We start from the raw sequence: 19191 nt of genomic DNA on the forward strand, positions 1-19191 counted from the left end.
TTAAATAGTGTCTAGTCCACTTAAAAGAATTAAATAAATAAACAGTGTCTAGTCTAGATTTTAGATGCATTCACGATAGCACTTTCAAAAGGAAAAAAGTTTCAATCAATTTCTGTATATTAATTTCGAGCATAGAATCTCCAAGGAAAACCATTTAAGATGAATTATCGTTGGGAAAATATTTGCATTCCACAATATCATGTAACATTGCTATTATTACTTGAATTTTGAATTTATGACACTTTTTTAAAAATTAAAATTCTAAAGAACTACTAATTTTGACAACTTATCCATATAAAAATATTACATTACTAAAATGCGTCTTCTTTGCAGCTGGTTATTTAATTTATTTTTAATGTGCAACAGCCATATGGTACATGATTCGATTGGTTTTTATGCTTAAGTATTTCGCACGAGTGTCTCTAGTTTTAACACGGAGTGACTCTGTCATGTCATAAGTCATGTAACTGTATATATCATAAGTTTATGATTGAGTGATAATAATTTTAAGTTATAAAATAATAAGTAATTATTTTTCTGATCAATCATAGGTAATATTATATATAGAGTATAATTTATGGGACAATAAATATGTAGAGCCTATTCAACATGTATTCAGTTTTTTACTTTAAGACCAAATATAATTGTCATAAATTCTTTTCTTTTGTAGGTATGCTATCTATAGTAAGTGTGAGAATTTTATGGATATTCATCTGAGTGTAATATCTATCTAATGTGAATATAAAAATTTATACACAGTCAGTACACTATCTAATACTTATTTATATTATTTTTTGAAAAATTAATAATAATTAAAAATGAATAGTAGATGATGGACTAACTGTGCAAAAAACTTTTACACTTTGAGTGTGCATATATTTTTTCCTCTATTCATATGAGTGTATGAACAAAAAAATATTTGCTACTTAGTATGGTTTTAGTTGTATAGAAGAAAATTTGCACACTTGGAATGGAGCAAAACAACATGTAGGCGATCGAATTGAATAAACACTTAAACTAGAGAAAACGAAAATATTAAGCTTTGTATTTTAAGTTTGACCAAAAGTAATGGTTGCATAAGTTAAATAACATTCCCTGCCTCCTTCATTTTTACTCTCAGCCTAATTAACCTACTCCCATTTGGCAACCGTTAACTTATAGAAGGTTAAATGTTGTGAGAAAAGTGTGTCTTCCAATTACATACTTTGAAATTGCAATTGAAAGAAATTGTTATTGAATTTCCACCTCCAAACTCGGATTTCAATCAAGCCTTGTTGTTCTATTCCACTATAAGACAATAAGTGAGGACGAGAACCACCTGTGATACCTCTCTGTTACGCCACCTGCACAAGACTGTCATATCGTTTGATCAACATAAAGCCTTGCTACGAGTTGCATGCTACTGCATGCAACCATACTTTCAGTCAAACGACAAGATATGCTTGCAATATAGTTGCTCAAGATAACACATGATGTAAATCAATTACTCACAGAGCACAGACCTTCTAGAACCGCCTAACACAAGGAAAGTAACCTTTGCTTTTCCGGAGCAGGCCCAACAAGGCTTCTTGGTCAGCCAGGGCCGTGACATTTCCAAAGGAATATTTCATTAACCTTTCTACTATAAATAAACGATTTCTCTCTTAAGGAAGTTTACTTACATCCACTTATATTCTACACTTACTTAATATCTTGCTATTATTCTCTCACATTTACATTCTCTATCTCTCATATATTGACTTAGTCGTCGATAAACTTTTTCAGGTACGACCCCCAATGCTCTCAAGCATCTCTCAGACGATACTAGAAGACTTCACATCAGTTAACGAACTTCAAAACCCTACCTTCTCAAGACCAAAGAACTCTTGTGAATAATTTAAGTAGGCTAGTTAGTATGAATCCCATAAACTAAGTGGTAAAATGAGACAATATGAACTATATGAACCCAGCTAGTTGATTGTTTCATAACTTAATCCAATTCATTAATTAAAGTAAAAATCTAAAATATTTAATATTTTTTTATAGAAAAGTATTAATCTAGGTTATGAACTAGGAAAGTTGACTTGTATTTAAGGCAAGCTTTAGGTTTTGATCTTGAGACATTGTTTCCTACTAATATATCACGTGAGTTTAGGAAAAAAGATCACCTGAAATATTTGTCACACATTTAAGTTTTTAAAAAACACAACCACAAACATAGAACAATACAAGTTTTGTCCTTAAAGTTAATCACATTACCTTTAGAAACTCAAATTTGTCCTCAAGTTTATTTGATCCAAGAATCACAAACTACTCCTTAAGATGATTCATTTCAATACCAACCCTAATAGCAAACATATATGTCGCACTCAATGATAACACTACATGACATTAAACATGAACTATTGGGTTCAAATCATTACGATTCTCCCATCATTTGAGATTTTATTATTTATATTAGACATTCTCATATTATTTAAGAGTTAAACTTACCTCTATTTTAAAGAGGTTGATATAATTTATTTATCCTTCAAAGAAAGTCAGTACAAGTATAATCATGACACAAAATTTATGGGGAAATTGTACAATTTAAGAAAACAAGCCTACTCAACATTGAATAAAATCTAAAGAACAGTTAATATCTTTCTATTATTACCAATGATATCTCCCAATATTTTTTTATAAGTAATTAATTTTCTTTCGAGGTGTATGACTACCTTATCAAACAAGTGTTATTTAGGAATCAAACCTTTAATTTTTTAACCATCCTTGAGTTACTACTAGACAAACACGACGTATTTATGGTGAAACCAATTAAATATTAGATGAAATGTCAGAATTGGGCCAAGGCCCATTGGCATCATCATCATTAGTATAACAGAGAAATATGAAAATGGCGCGTTTGATTTGAATTAGCGACGAGAAGAAAATGGCGGCAACTAGCGACGAAGAAATGGAGTCACTGCTATCAGCTTTCGATCACATCTACGATGTATTCTAAAATCCAAATACCTTTTTCTCATTCTCAATTATCTCATTCGATCGGTTATTACTAAACAAAATCTCGATTCTTGTTAATGGCTCAGGATGTTAAGAACAGCGTTTTGGAGTTGCAGTTGATGCAATCCAAGTACAGTTCAGAGTTGAAGATGCGGGAATCTTTGGAAATCGCTTGCAACAGCCTCAAAAGAGGTTCATATTGTGATTTTATTACTCAATTTTTGCACATTCATGTTTGCTTAGTTTTATAGTCAATATTTTAAATCTAGGCCACGACTGTTATTGAAGCCGAAATGTTAAGGTTTTTAGAGTTGTCAAGTCACTTATGGAATGAATATCCTTTGTCCCGGTTTATGTCCTAATTGGTGTACCAAACGAATTAAAATGCATCATTTAATTAAATAAAAAAGTCATAAATAAAAAAATTATTTACTTGGTGTAATTTGATTGGATGAAGATAGGAAGAGACATGATTTTTGGCACTTGTCCCCATCTGTGTCTCATTATCTGTCATAAACTAATTATATATTAACACGTGGATAAAATAAAAATTTTAAAAGCAAAAAGTAATAAAATGAAATACTCTAATTGACTTAGACATAAAGTGAGACACAGTTTGGGACAGGTGATTTCTATCCGGTTTGTGGGACCAATTATGTCCACAACTATGGCTGCATCACCCACATTGTCCTGAAATAGTATTTATTGTGTGGGACCACATTATGTCCACAACTATGGCTGCATCACCCACATTGTCCTGAAATAGTATTTATTGTGAAAGTTTTGGAAGTATCCAAAACGGTGACAACAATTGTTATTTAAAACTTTCTTTGTAATGTTTCAGAAAATGAGAAGTTGGCAAATCTGTACACGGAATCTTTGAAGAATCAGGCTGATCAGGTGCTTCAATTATGCACTTTACGTTGTTTCAGTAGATAGATGATGATACTCAATTGATGAACTTTCCTATTCAATACTTTAGGATAATTAACAAAAGTTGACATGCTAGTTGATTAATTTAAGACAGTGATTACTCGGAATAGTGGTGAAGTTGATGTCCAGTGATGTTAGCTCATGTGTTGAAATCTTGAAAACACTTTCTCTGCATGTGAGATAAAGTTCTATATATCTCATATATTTATCATCCTCAAATCCCGCACTATCGAATGAGAGTCTTGTACATTGGGTCATCCAATATTAGTCAATTGATAAAAAATGACATAAATTCGTAACTTATAAGCTCATTAACGGGATTAAGCAGCTTATCAAATATGGATTTATGATTTTACATCTTACTGAAATATGTGAATATTTTTAATAAACACCCAAATTGTTTTTGAATTTATCAAATAAACTAGTTGGGTTACTTGTGTAGCTTAGTGGCTGCTTGTTGCTATTTGAAGTTATCAAATAAACTAGTTGTGTTACCAGTGGTATATAACATTTAATACTTGATGAATTACAAGATATTTTTGCCTTATGTTAATGTGAAGCAAGGTTAGCAAAATACTCTTTTATACATCATTTTTATTCAATTTCTCTTATTGACGCATCTTACTGTTGTTTTGTATTAAAGAGAGTAATTCATTACTTAGTTTAGTTAGTTGACAACTTACTACAAATAGAAAGTCATAACAAACTAAGTTGTTATGAACTACTATAAATAGAATGATGTAAATTTGATGTTTGGTGGTTAATGTGAAACACTCTTCCTTCTAATTTTTCTTCTTCCTTTTCTAAGAACACGTTTTCCTCTTCAATTAACTTCTTCTTCTTCTTTCTGATTCACGCTTGGCTAGAAGCAAGTATAGAAACCAAACTGAATTGGTTTCTAAAACTCCAACCGTGGTATCAAGAGCTATAGGATCGGGATCTGTGGTAGTGTCAAGATTAGGTGCAAGGGGCTTCAAGAAGTGAAGCTCACGGATTGAGAAGCAAAGCTGCAGAACAGAAGGGAAATCAGAGGTATAGAAGAATGGCAAATTCGAATGGATTTGCAATGAATCTTCCAATCCTACATGGGAAGAATTATGAACATTGGAGCATTCAAATGAAGGCCATCTTTGGATTTCAAGAGTGTCTTGATGTGGTGAAAGATGGAATGGAAATTCAGTGGAGTATAGGGAAGCAAACAAGAGAGATTGCAAGGCAATCTTCTTGATTCATCAATGTGTGGATAGGGCTAACTTTGAAAAGATTTCTGCAGCATCTAGTTCAAAGGAAGCATGGGAGATATTGGAGAAGAACTATTCTGGTGGAAAGAAGATCAAGAAGGTGAGGTTGCTGACACTCAAAAGACAATATGAGTTGATGCAAATGGATGAGCAAGAATCCATAGCTGAGTACCTCAACAGATTAAGGAGCCTGATAAACCAAATGAAGGGGTGTGGAGAAACACCAATTGAACAACATGTAGTGGAGAAGATTCTCAGAAATCTCCATCCAAGGTTTGATCATGTGGTGGCAGTAATAGAAGAAGCAAAGGATCTTGACAATCTATCAGTTGATGAATTGCAAGGATCCTTGGAGGTGCATGAGCAGAGATTTATGGAGAGGCAGAATTATAGACAATCAGATCATGCCTTGAGTGCTCAGTTCAAGAAGAAGGGTGGCCCTGGACAGACTGATAAATTCAGAAGAGACAAAGCAAGATGGCAAGGTGGTAGGAGAATTGGGACTGACTATGTCAAGCCTGGATCGAATTCACAATAGAAGAATCAGAGCAACAATTGTGAAGTCAGTAAAGCCAAGAAATGGAATAATCAGTTGAGTAGAATGAACAAGAAAGACAAAAGCAAGATTCAGTGCTTCAACTGTAGAAATTGGGGACATTATGCTTCAGAATGCAAAGAGAAAAGGGTCACTCAAACCAAAGAAGAAGAAGCAAGACTAGCAAAAGATGAGGAATCAGAAGAGGAGGTGTTACTGATGGCTAGGAGTATTGACTCTTTTCAAGAAGCAAATAAATCTAATGATGCCCTGCTAATGGTGACAAATCAGAGTTCAGGAAGTTGGTATCTTGATTCAGGTTGCTCCAACCACATGACAGGGAACAAGGATTGGTTTGTGACATTAGACAAATCAGTGGAAACCAGAATAAAGTTTGCTGATGATAGCATAATCAAAGCATAAGGAATTGGCAAAGTGATGATCAAGAAGAAGGATGGCTCAACCTCATATATATCAAGTGTTCTATATGTGCCTAGAATGAAGAGCAACCTTTTAAGCCTTGGACAATTGCTTGAGAAAGGATACAAGATGAGGTTGGAAGAGAAGATGCTCAAAGTATTCAACAACAAGAAGGGAGTGTTAGTCTTGAAGGCCCCTCTAGCACAAAATAGGACCTTCAAGATTGGCATTCAGCTTGGAAACCAGAAATGCTTAGAATCAGTAAGAGATGAGAAATGAATTTGGCATCAAAGATTTGGGCATCTCAACTTCAAGAGCCTTGAACACTTAAGTCAGAATGAAGTTGTGCATAGGTTGCCAAATCTTAAAGCTTCAAATGATGTGTGTGATGACTGCCTTGCAAGCAAGCAGACTAGAAATACATTCTGCTCACAAATTCCAACCAAAACCACTCAACCACTTGAAGTTGTATACACTGATGTGTGTGGTTCATGAGAAGAAAATTCTCTTGGAGGAAACAAGTACTTTGTGACCTTCAAGGATGACTTCACAAGAAAACTATGGACTTATGCTATAGAGAAGAAATCTGATGTGTTTGGCAAATTCAGAAGTTTCAAAGCAGAAGTAGAAAAACAAAGTGGCAAGAACTTGAAGTTGATCAGAAGTGATGGTGGAGGGGAGTATGTTTCTCATGAGTTCAAAAATTTCTGTGAGAAAGAAGGCATAACTCATGAGATCACTACACCATATACTCCTCAACACAATAGAGCAACAGAAAGGGTAAATAGAACTGTGTTGAACATGGCAAGAAACATGCTAAGAACCAAGGCACTTCCAAAGAAGTTTTGGGCAGAAGCAATATCAACAGCAACCTATCTTCTGAACAGATGTCCTACAAAGAGGTTGGTGAACAAGACTCCTGAAGAAGCTTGGACTGGACACAAGCCTAATGTAAAACATCTCAAAGTGTTTGGATCCATATGCTTCAAACACATACCAGAAAACAGTAGAAGAAAGCTTGATGATAGAGGAGAGAGGCTGATTTTTGTAGGCTATCACTCTACAGGGGCCTACAAGGTATACAATCCAAACACTAACACAACCTCATACAGCAGAGACTTAAAATTCATTGAAGGAGAAGCTTGGAATTGGAATGAAACAACTGAAATACCCAACAATTCATTAAGAATGATGCTGGATAACACACAAACAGATGAAGAAACTCAGATAAGTAATGAGGATCAAGCTGTTTTGAATGAAAGACCACAAAGAACAAGACAATTGCCATCAAGACTCAGAGATTATGAACTTCTTGAGGTGACTCAACAATCACTCAAGAAGGAGATTTTGTGCATATGGCCCTACTAGCTGAAATGGAGCCTGTGTCTTTTGATCAAGCAATGAAAGAGCAGTGCTGGATAGAAGCAATGAAGGAGGAGATCAACTCAATAGAAAAGAATGCTACATGGGAACTAACAGATTTGCCAAGAAACAAGAAAGCTATCTTAGTCAAATGGGTGTATAAGGTGAAGCTGAAACCTGATGGATCAGTTTCTAAGCACAAGGCTAGACTTGTTGCTAAAGGGTTCCTACAGAAGCAAGACTTGTATTTTGAAGAAGTCTTTGCACCAGTGGCCAGACTAGAATCCATAAGACTTGTTATAGCAATAGCAAGCTCAAGAAGGTGGCACATTTGTCAAATGAATGTGAAATCTGCCTTCCTAAATGGTCCATTAGACAAGGAAGTCTACATAGTACAACCCCCTGGCTTTGTAATTCCAGATCAAGAACACAAAGTCTACAGATTGCACAAGGCTTTGTATGGATTGAAACAAGCACCCATGGCTTGGAACAGAAGAATAGATGGGTTCCTACTGAAACTAGGATTCCAGAGATGCATCAATGAACATGGCATTTATACAAGAGAAGTCACTACAGAAGCCTCTATCATCACATGCCTTTATGTGGATGACTTGCTAATAACACGCAACAACATTGAAGAGATTGGATGGTTTAAAGAAAAGCTGAAACATGAGTTTGAAATGACTGATTTGGGAAGCCTTTCATACTTCCTTGGGATTGAATTTCTCAGAACTGAAGCTAGTATCCTAATGCATCAAAGGAAGTATATTTCTGATATACTTGGTAGGTTCAAAATGCTAGAATGCAACTCAGCTTCAACTCCAATTGAAACTGGACACTCACTATGCAATTCTAGCACTGAGAACTCAGAAGATAATGCAGTAGACTCAACCTTCTTCAGGAAAATGATAGGATCTCTTCGATATGTGTGCAATACAAGACCTGATCTTGCCTATGCAGTGGGTCTAGTAAGCAGGTACATGGAAAATCCAAGACATACTCACCTAGTAGCAGTGAAAAGGATACTAAGGTATCTTAAAGGGAGTATGAATCTGGGCATTTTGTTCCCTGCATCAAGAGACATAGAACAGAGCAGTGGAAGAAGTATCATCCATGGCTACACTGATGCAGATTGGTGTGGGGACAAGGATGATAGGAAGAGCACAAGTGGTTACCTATTCAAGCTTGGTGAAGCACCAATAAGTTGGTGTTCAAAGAAGCAGAAAATAGTGGCCCTTTCTTCGTGCGAGGCAGAGTATGTTGCTGCCTGTTTTGGTGGTCAACAAGCAGTGTGGTTGAAGGCATTACTCACTGAATTGGGAATGCAGAAGGATGATGAACCTATGTGGTTGTTTGTTGATAACAAATCAGCAATAAATCTAGCAAAGAATCCAGTGGCTCATGGTAGAAGCAAGCACATAGAGACCAAGTTTCACTTCTTGAGAGACCAAGTAGAGAAGAACACATTGAAGCTAGAATTCTGTCAATCCAAGGAACAATTGGCAGATTTGCTAACTAAGCCTTTAAAGAAGATAGACTTTGAGAGACAAAGAACACTCTTAGGTATAGTTAGTATAGAAAGCATGAATAAAGGAGGAGTGTTGTTTTGTATTAAAGAGAGTAATTCATTGCTTTGTGTAATAGTTAGTTTAGTTAGTTGGCAACTTACTACAAATAGAAAGTCATAACAAACTAAGTTGTTATGAACTACTATAAATAGAATGATGTAAATTTGATGTTTGGTGGTTAATGTGAAACACTCTTCCTTCTAATTTTTCTTCTTCCCTTTCTAAGAACACGTTTTCATCTTCAATTAACTTCTTCTTCTTTCTGATTCACGCTTGGCTAGAAGCAAGTATAGAAAAACTGAATTGGTTTCTAAAACTCCAACACTTACATCTCTCTTTACAGCATGATTTAACAATAGAAAAAAGTAATGAGATGTACAGCAATAAGAAAGAGTATGTTATAAAGAATGAATTGCTAGTCATATATATATATATATAATATTCTTAATCTTTTATCTTTACTTCTTGTAATTTTACTACTACGTGTAATATTTAAATTTGTACATTTTTTATAACCAAGATATCTCCTTGTTCTAATTTTTTTTGTGGTGTGTCACTGCACCTGCAAACAACTCAACAAGTGTCGCTTTAGGAATGAAATCTTTGACATTTTGATCTATCTAGGAGATTCAATGAAACCTTATACAACTAGATCAATATCTTGTTGCTAAATTTATACATTTTTTATTGGAACTTGTTATTTAATTTGCAAATGACATGACACACAGCTTGACTTCCGTACAAAATGTCTTAACTTGAAAGAGGAACTGGACATGGCAAGTAATGAAGTTCTCCTTAAAGAAGAAGTGAGTTAGTTTCAAGCTACCGAAGATATTTCTGCTATGATATTTGAAGAGTGAAGATAGCATGTTGGATAATGGATTACAGTTCAAAATTTTGGTTTATGGAGCAGGGACATAAGAAGGCTATGAAATTGCTTAAGCAAGAATATGAAGAAAGAATTGGAAGTTTAGAAGCTCAAGTTAAGTGAGTATTGATAGTGTTGGAAATTAAATTCTACATCGCCTTGTCTCGTTTTTTTAAGTATGATTTAAATATTTGTTGGGTTCCTCTTATTGCTAGTTGATTTTGAAATGAAACATTAACATGCTATCAGAGTCAGAGTCTAACTTATTTCTGATTGTCATGGGCCAAAAAATGTCATTTAATTATGGGTTAAAGGTAACCCTTCGTTTGGTCCGGCAAACTTCTGTGGTTTAAATACCTATTGTACTACTCCTCTCATTCCCAATCTGTTTTGAGATGAAATGAATGGAAATATATTGAAATGAAGTTTTGTTATTTTGTTGATCATTGATATAACTTATGTTAGGGAATCTCAAAATAAGGAAGCAACATATGAAGGAACCATAAGTCAACTCCAACAAGATTTAGCAGCACATAAAAATCATATGCAAATTCTGGCAAACAGGTTGGACCAAATCCATTTTGAAGTGGAATCAAAATGTGAGGCACTTGTTTCTCAGTTAATATATGAATTTTCTTTTCCACAATGTTGCTATTTATCTGTAAGTAACCAAAAATGTCTGAAACTACATATGTTCATTATTATTTGACAGATAATACAGTGGTTCAGGATTTGAAAGAATGTCTTGCGGTTGAGCAGGAAGAAAAAAATGAGTTACACCGAAAACTCCAAAATTTGGAAAAGGAATGTAAGAAGTGATTGATTTAGCACGTCTCTATTCTTTCCAAGCATCTTTTTTAATGAATAGAAAGATTTTTTTTGTACTACCAAGTGTATCCTTCACTCTTTTAGACAAAAAACTAATTTTTTTCAGGGTGCGTGATTATCCCTCCAACACCGCTTCTAGGAATTGAACTCATGACCTTTTGGTCATCATGAGGATCTAATGAGACCTTATACTACTAAACCAACAATGTGAATGGAAAAATTCTTAAAACTTTTTTTATCAATTAATTCACTTAAAATCTCTTCACATAGTACTTCTAAAGAATAAAATTTCAATTTGAATCTCGTTTTAGGGTGCATGGATATAATGATAAGGTTGTTTACTTTTACTTTGTGACCTGTAAGTCATGGATTCAAATCATACCTTATCAAGTAGAAACTTCTTGCATAAGCCAAGAAAAGCGGGATTTCGATACTATCACTTAGTTGGGTCTGGGATACATCCTAATACATTCATTGTATGCCTTTCTTTACACAAACCTAATATGTTTTGTTTGATTTGAGCATTTTCATATTCTATGGCCTATAGAAATAAACAGGAAGTTTTTCTCTGTCCCTTGCAGTGCTGATTAGTAAAGCAAAGCTGGTTGATCAGCAACAAGAAATGACCTCAAATTGGCATGTGGAAACACTTAAGCAGAAGATCATGAAACTAAGAAAGGAGAATGAGGTCCTCAAAAGGAAGTTCTCTCATTCCCAAGAGGGGCAAACAATGGCTTCTAAATGAGAATAATAACTGTTGAAGGTGAAAAATCAAACTAGCAATTATGAATTCATAAGAATGCAGTGTCTTTATTTGTTATTTTGTTTTTTTCGGTACAGAATACAGTGTTTGATATTAGTGATGTGAGCCCAATAACCAGAAAAAGAGTAAAGAAGATCCAAATAAAAAGGTAACCCAAACCGAATTAGTTAGCTAGTTTGTGTTTAGAAAGAAATGTTATCTTTAAATGGATATGAATTATAATATGATAATTGTGTTGGTTTGGTTTTAACACATATAGCTCTAATCTCATTCATTCAGAATGATATGTATTGTAAATCTTTTTATTTATACATCATGCCACACATAAAAGGATGATGTAGGCAAGTTAAGTATAAAGTATCACATGAAACTTACTAATATTGGCATAGCAGGTAAAAAATATTTCATTTTTTGCCTTAACCAACCAATGTTGAGTATAAAGTGTCACGTTTAAACTAAAAAAAAATTGGCTTAATGGTTAAAGAGTAAATTTCATTTTGCCTTTAAGAATTTAGTTTTTTTTGGATACATCGAAACTACAAAAAAAAAAAACAACAGAAAAACTAACAATGAGGAGAATTATCCAAATCAAGATACCGCTAGCCATCCTTAAGAATTATAGTTTAAAGCTTAATTCATCATTTACATTATAAAACAAATACTTAAATACCTTTCTAGTCATTATAAATATGACCATTTTACTTTTGCTTTAAAAAAGATATGCTTATTACCCTAAAATAATTGACATGCTATCTTCAACATCACCTTTCAATGTTAAATACTAACATGACCTAGCTAAACAAAAACCACAAATTAAACCTATTATTCAAAGGTGTATGAGAAACCCAATTATAAATTTTCTGTGTTCAAAGACCCTATGACAAAATTTTAGTTCAAAAACGTAATTTGAGTTTCTGTCAAAATGTACATGGACATACATAGAGTAATCTAACCTAAAATGAATTTGAAATTACACTCTGACATTGTTCTACCTGGAACAAAAGCCCAACAATTCCTTCTACAGTGTATGTGTTTAGCATAGAGAACACTCACTACAAATTAATGAGTGTATGTGTTTAGCATGATATTTGAGAACAATACAGATCACAACAGAGTAATAGTAGCATATGGTCATCTAGATAAGCTGCTGATCCCACAAGATTTGTTCATCAATTTTGCTCATCTTCTCGTCATCGAGTCGTTTCCATGTTTTGATTCTCTCGACGCCCATCCACGAGTTCTTTCCCTTCTGAAGCTCAGCTTGAATGATCCTTGCTCTTCTTGGCCACCCGGCCTTTCCATAGCCATGGTATCCAAAGCCACCGCCATAACAAAACCATATGCCACGCAAGTTTCCACAGAAGTCATTTTTATGGTCATGGCCCAAGAAAACAGCCTTCACATCTCCAATGGAGACTAAGGTCTCTAGGACCCCCGAGTTCACTCGCGAACAAGCTACACCCTCTTGAAATTCTCCTACAATTTCTTTGTAGAACAGCTGTGGCATTTCTGGGATTGGGATATGGAAAAATGCAAGTGCTGGCGGTTTATTGAGGGGAGTAGCATCAGTAAGGTGGAGAGGATCCTGTTTTTGTTCCTGTTAGTGTGTGATCGGCAACATGTTAATGGGATCAAAATCTGGGAAACTTCCCTCAAGCGAAAAGAAAGAACATGTCCTACAAATAATAGAAGTACATGATTGTATCATTGCCAGAGAAATTAAGACATTTTGCTGATAAAGGGGCAAAAACTTTCCTCCTAAATTCAACCTTGTTTAGGTTTAATTGATAATCAAAGTAGAGTAGGTTAATGAGGGTGAAAGTCAGAAAGTTTGGCTCTACCCGAAATTAATGATAAAAACACAAATTGAACATTTTCGTTTCTCCTTTGCTAGTGTTAATATTTTGAGTCACACATAGCAATAGAAAATCTATTGTTCATTCATAAAGATCCAAAGAATGAAAGAAGAGAACTAACATGATTGTATTTGCTTATAAAAAATACATCAACTCAGAAATATCAAAAAACGAAAACAAACATGGGAAGAAGTAACAATTTAAGCATAGAAAGATATTGTCTCTTCATAATCATCACTAACATTAGAAAGATTAACAATCTTCAAAAATTAGCGAAGTTGCATAACTAGCTACTGATGATGATATTCATTGTTATTACCTGCAATTCTTGAGAAACTTGAAGAAGCCAACGAAGTTGAGAATCCTTGATCCAATCATAAGTTCGTATTCCCTGAAAAACAGCCCTAGTTCCACTGTCAAGAAAGAAAAGATTCAAAACACTGCTATTTGCCAGAATGGAACCCGGGGCACCATGTACTTGTAGGTCATAATTCCCAAAGCCATCGATTTTAGTCATCATGCCATCTTCAGTAGGACTAGTAAGATCATTCGTTGATGGATTGATTTGCGAGACTGAATAGTCCATAAGGGAAATGAAGGACATTAGTTCTTCGCGATTCATAGATGACTCTTGGTCATGGTTTCCCAGAACTGCTGCCCATGGAAGTCCTGATTCCATGGCAGGACCGAAGGCTTTAAACAGAGATTCTGCAGCATCTGGGGTACTAGATCCGAAAATATTATCCCCTAATTGCAAGCACTAAATCCATGTTAGGCACATGTAAAAATACGACAAACGCAAAGTCACGAGAAATTTTTAGCATAAAAATAAATGGCCAGTGGCAAAGCAGGCACAGTTTAATTCATCCATATCACATCAAACAGAGAAATAGTAATGGCACATTTTCATTTATGCAAACATTGAAGAATTTATTTTCGGCAAGAGAATGTTTAAATTCTGCTAGTGCTGATACTGAATACATTTAGCTCGGTAACACTAGCAGCTTGTTAAGAAATCTACAAAACCAAAGTAGTCAAATTTACTAAGCTAGAGCCAATCAAGGCCTAATCGGCTTGAATTATGTTACGATACACAACGCTAAAACCTATTTCTACTGCATTTCATTTGATAATATTTCTTAAGTTCAAATCAATATCAGCAACAGAGATTCCATTAGGCAATCAATGCAAATTTTACTCTCATCTTTATTCATATCAAGCAAGCAAATAATTATTTTTCTGCTAGTTTCTCTGATCAAATGCTTTACATATGTAAACAAAGCGTTATAAAGAGCATCCTAGTGCACGAGGCTTCAATTTAGTAAGGTCCGGAGGGTAAATTTATGTAGTTGTACCCTCGCAAACAAAGCGAAGATGCTGCTTCCACAATTTGAATACATAACCTCCAGGGTCAAAACCGATATGTCAAAGTTTTGGGAGACGCTGAAACTATATAGTATCGACCGAACCTCAAGGTTTTAGAAGTTTCCGAAACTGGTATCGAAACGATTATTTTAAAAAAATGAAATGAATAAATAAGTACCCGTGAAGGCAATGAAATCAGGATTCTCAGCGTGAATAACACGCTTCAAGAAGCGAGTAGTGTTATGATCAGAACAAAATTGAAACTCAGAAGCCAACACATCTCTACAACGTGTAATAGTTCCACTTCCATAGTGCATATCAGCGACTTGTAATATTTTGAAGGTTCCGTCATAACGGAACCGTAAAGGAAGATTCGGGATTTTCTTCACGCGCACAGATTCGATGTTCCAAAAGAATAGATTATGAGAAAAATGGGTTAGTGTAATAAGGTGAATAGTTGTAAGTAGGAATGTGAGGTAGATAAGAGAGTTTTTCCAGTTTTGGATTTTACTTGAATCCATTTTTCCTCATCTGTCTCTCTCCTTTCCCTCACAAATAGGGATGGAAAAAAACCTATTACCCTTCAAAATACTCACAATGAGTATGCGCAAAAAATAAGTTATGGGTAAAAACTAAAAATGAATATTATGATATCCGACTCATGGATATAAATTTATTTTTTAATTAAATATTTTATATAATTAGGTCAGATTAGAGAGAATTGTCTTTAAAAAGTCATATTTATGCTAAAAGGAATGAAGGCAGCAAGAAAATATAACTCCAAGCTGAAGCTGAAATCTTTCCAAAAGGGAGAACTCTTTTTAGGACTAGCATATAGGCCAAGCAAGTAGACCTTACAATTGAATCAAAGTATTCCTTCAAAACCTAATTTGTTATTTAACTCTATTCCTGAACCACATGAGCTTAAAATTGAGCTCATTAAATAAATGAATCAAACTTGAAATAGTTCGACTCGTTAAGTTCATGAACTAATTTGATATTTATATTTATATTTAAACTATTTTTATCTTTATTGATATTATATATATATAAACACGGTTATTTTTATATACAGTAACTATGCAATTGCGTGTATCTTTCCTAGTATTTTATATGTTATTTTAAACAATAAAAACAAGAAAAAAAATAAGAAAAAAACATAACTAAGTACAGTTTAAATTGTTGATTAAGCAAAATTTGTTTTACTCAAACAAACATAAAAAATAAAGTTACTACATCAACATTATGATGAAAATTTATTTAGTAAGAATTCTTAATCAACATAATATTATATCACAATTATGAATAATAACATCATTGTTTAACAACATGACATCACAATGGAAATTTTATTTAGCAAAAACTGTTTAATCAATATAACACTCATGACAACACATTTATGCACATCATTAACATGACATTACAATTATGAATTAACAATATAATACTATAATTATGATAAACATGATATTACACTTGTTATTATATATATATATGAATTGATGGTTGTTAAGTGCCAAACTGTTCATATTTTATACATTCTTTTTACGACATTTTAACTACTTAATCAAGTCAAATGAATGAAATCATACTAATACATGATTAAAATTTCTTTAAATGATCAAGTCTCACCTCTGTAATGTTTTGTAGGCTTAATCCGGAGGAATTATGGCAACAAGACAAGTGTTGAGCAAAAACAAAAATTTACTCATGACATGTCGAAGTAAAATCGTGATAACTCATTCGTTAATCGTTGGTGTGGACTGAAATTTTGATATGTTGTTTCTAACTGATTGGGCTTCAATGTTAATGGTCAAATCGTCGAAATGAGCAAAACTCGCTGCTCTTAGCGCAGGTTTCTGCGCTTAGTGCAGATTGCAGCGAAAATTAGCAATTTGCTACTATTTTGCATGCGCTCAAGCACGTACCTGCGCTCAACATAGTCGGTGATGTGCTAGCACACGGAGGTGCGCCATGCGCAAGTTGGTCCGCTGGAACGTCGCTCTGGAGGTGCGCCCAACGCACAGGCGGTGCGTTGAGCGCCAAAAACATCATCTGAACATTATCTAAGGACTTCCAACTCGACCCAAATGACATATAATTTGTAATATTGAATTGTAATACTTATTTTATGAGTTTTTAGGGAGTTTATCTCACTTATATCGTGAGAACTAAGTGTAAGTATTATATGAGTTAATCTATGCTCATTTGTGAGGTGATTCTACCATCCCATGAGTTATCTATTGAACCTATTTACTTGCATTGTATGAACATGAGTAGCTAAGTACTACTTTGTTGGGAAGATGATGTAATGGCTATGAAGTAGGAATAGTGAGGATTATTGATGTTCATGGAGGAGCCGACACTTCTCCATGAACCTAAGTTCCAAATTCTATTTTTATCGAGTTATGTATGAAAATACTTAATCAGACTGCTTCTTAGCTATGATTGGCTTAATTATTCATTGATGTATTTTGTAATTCAATTTATGAATGAAATGAAATGACATGATTTTTATGAATTATTCTTGCTACACTTTTAATGCTTACTTTGTGTTTAACAAAATGCTTAGTGTGAGTTAGGAGAAGAACTTTGTGAAGAAATTTCAGTTCGATAGTTCAAAACAAATAATTCATCATTTAAAGCTAGATGTAGTTGTATGTTTAATTGTCACAACGAATGCCTTTGTTGATATGCTTGCTAGACATAAACTCATATTTGCATTGAAAACTGTCAAACTTGATTGTGTGTTGCTAGACATAGAGGCACATTTGATGGTTCATAAATAGTAATTTTATCAAGTTAGTTACTAAACATAAATTAATTTGGTAAAAGTATTAATATAGACAAAGACATTGGCAGCTAACACTAGTATGCATTAATCTCAACTCACTTTCATAGTTACTAGATATAAAGGTATGCATGTGTGTCATAATCATTAATCTTGTGTTCAAGATTTAGGCTTTGATTCATGAGTTGCTAAGTAGACTAAAATATTAGTTCTTAATGTAATTGAGATCAAATATCATGTGAAATTATACTTGTTTTATTGCTTGATTATTTATCAATTTACTGCTATGAATAGTGAGTCAATCCCACATCTGATTTCCAACACTATTATTATTTAAAACTTTTCAACCAAAACAACAACCAATTGAAAACCCCTTTGAAAACTAAAGTAGTAATTTGATCTTGAAAGGTTGAGTTAGCAAGTCTCTGTGGATACGACAACCCCTTACTTTCTATACTTGTTTGTGACAACTAAAGCTATATTTTTATATCTATTTGTTGGTTTAGCAATGGTCTGAGTTCCCTATTACTTGAACTCGTTTAACAGTGAATTTCAAAATCTCCAGTCCTAATTATTCATAGATCAAAAAACATAAACCCAGACCCAACTCGTTAGCATATAACCAACAAGTACCCGCATATCCGGTACCCACTGCTATCCCTTGGAGCATCCCACAATACAAATGGTAAGGCTTGACTAATATAAGAAGTGAAGGATTAAAGCTTATTGGCTTCATAATATTGTTTGGAATTGTTAAAATCAAGGCTGAATAAGTATGGTTCGTGTTTGACCGTAGAGGAAAGTTGTTCAACAAGGAATTTTTGGTACTAGTCAAATTTTGTATATTTTTTTGTAATTTTCCATATATCTCTATTTTCCCTTTTACATATATGGGTTTGTGTGCCAAGACCATGAACCACTCGAAATAGTTGCTAATTGCTTAATTTTTCAAATAGACTTTTCATTATGTTAGGAGGTTTTGTAATTAACTTCTGAGAGAGTATGGTTGTATGGGAAGAAAAGGCCACTCCCCCTACGCAAGAGAGAGGAAACTAACATAGACCATTAAGGATGTAGTTCAAAATCATCCAATGAATCAAGGCCTTGAACTTTGTTTTGAGAAAATCATAGGTCGAGAGATTTGGCCCACAATGAAGGAAAAACCAAAGATAAAGATAAGAGATTGATAGTTTGGTTTCAAGCTCGTATTCTATGAATAAGGATCTATTAAATATTGGCTTAAAAGAAAAAGAGAATGATGTGGCAAAAGAAGTGGCGATGGTGAAACCTTCTTGTGGCCAAGTAAAATGAGTGGTTATAGTGTAACCTTTTTTTAGCCAATGAGAGGAAGAGGATGTGGTGAAGCATCTTGATTTTGGCCATACAATCCTCAAGGCTTTGACTATAAATAGGAATGCTCCAAGCCATTGTAAGACACACCAATATTCTAGCCTTAGTGCATATTCTCTCTTCTTCTCTTGTTCTAATATTGTGAGGAATATTTTAGTGTTTAAGATATAAGTGAGTGAGAGTGATATTGGGTGTACTTGGGTTTTGGGAAGTGAGTGAAACACTTGAGTGAACTTGAAATTCTCTTTTATCATAGTGATAATATCATTGTTGCTCTTCAACCGTGGACGTAGGCAAATTGCTGAACCACATTAATTTCTCGGTGTCATTTT

At 34.1% G+C, this 19191-nt stretch overlaps 2 protein-coding genes across 3 annotated transcripts; one reads left to right on the top strand and one right to left on the bottom strand.

The window, feature by feature from the left end:
• Positions 1-2880: 2880 nt before the first annotated feature.
• Positions 2881-11596, top strand: LOC109338377 (protein At-4/1). Its single transcript, XM_019575596.1, has 8 exons — positions 2881-2971; positions 3066-3171; positions 3824-3879; positions 9767-9844; positions 9952-10025; positions 10372-10505; positions 10619-10714; positions 11316-11596. Exons 1-8 carry the CDS (start codon positions 2909-2911, stop codon positions 11477-11479), a joined length of 771 nt encoding a protein of 256 aa, XP_019431141.1. The 5' UTR covers positions 2881-2908; the 3' UTR covers positions 11480-11596.
• Positions 11597-12375: 779 nt separating this feature from the next.
• On the bottom strand, positions 12376-15292 carry LOC109338376 (probable inactive purple acid phosphatase 28). 2 transcript variants are annotated; one of them, XM_019575595.1, is made up of 3 exons: positions 14897-15292; positions 13673-14100; positions 12376-13082 (listed from the first exon to the last, which is right to left on the bottom strand). In XM_019575595.1, the coding sequence occupies exons 1-3, from the start codon at positions 15237-15239 to the stop codon at positions 12633-12635; spliced, it is 1221 nt and encodes a 406-aa protein (XP_019431140.1). In that variant the 5' UTR covers positions 15240-15292; the 3' UTR covers positions 12376-12632. The 2 variants fall into 2 exon arrangements, with proteins under 2 accessions (XP_019431140.1, XP_019431139.1); XM_019575594.1 differs by having other exon boundaries at positions 12376-13094; positions 14897-15290.
• Positions 15293-19191: the final 3899 nt, after the last annotated feature.

The sequence above is a fragment of the Lupinus angustifolius genome, unplaced genomic scaffold (assembly GCF_001865875.1).
Source record: "Lupinus angustifolius cultivar Tanjil unplaced genomic scaffold, LupAngTanjil_v1.0 Scaffold_22_151, whole genome shotgun sequence".
In the NCBI taxonomy this organism is placed as follows: domain Eukaryota; kingdom Viridiplantae; phylum Streptophyta; class Magnoliopsida; order Fabales; family Fabaceae; genus Lupinus; species Lupinus angustifolius.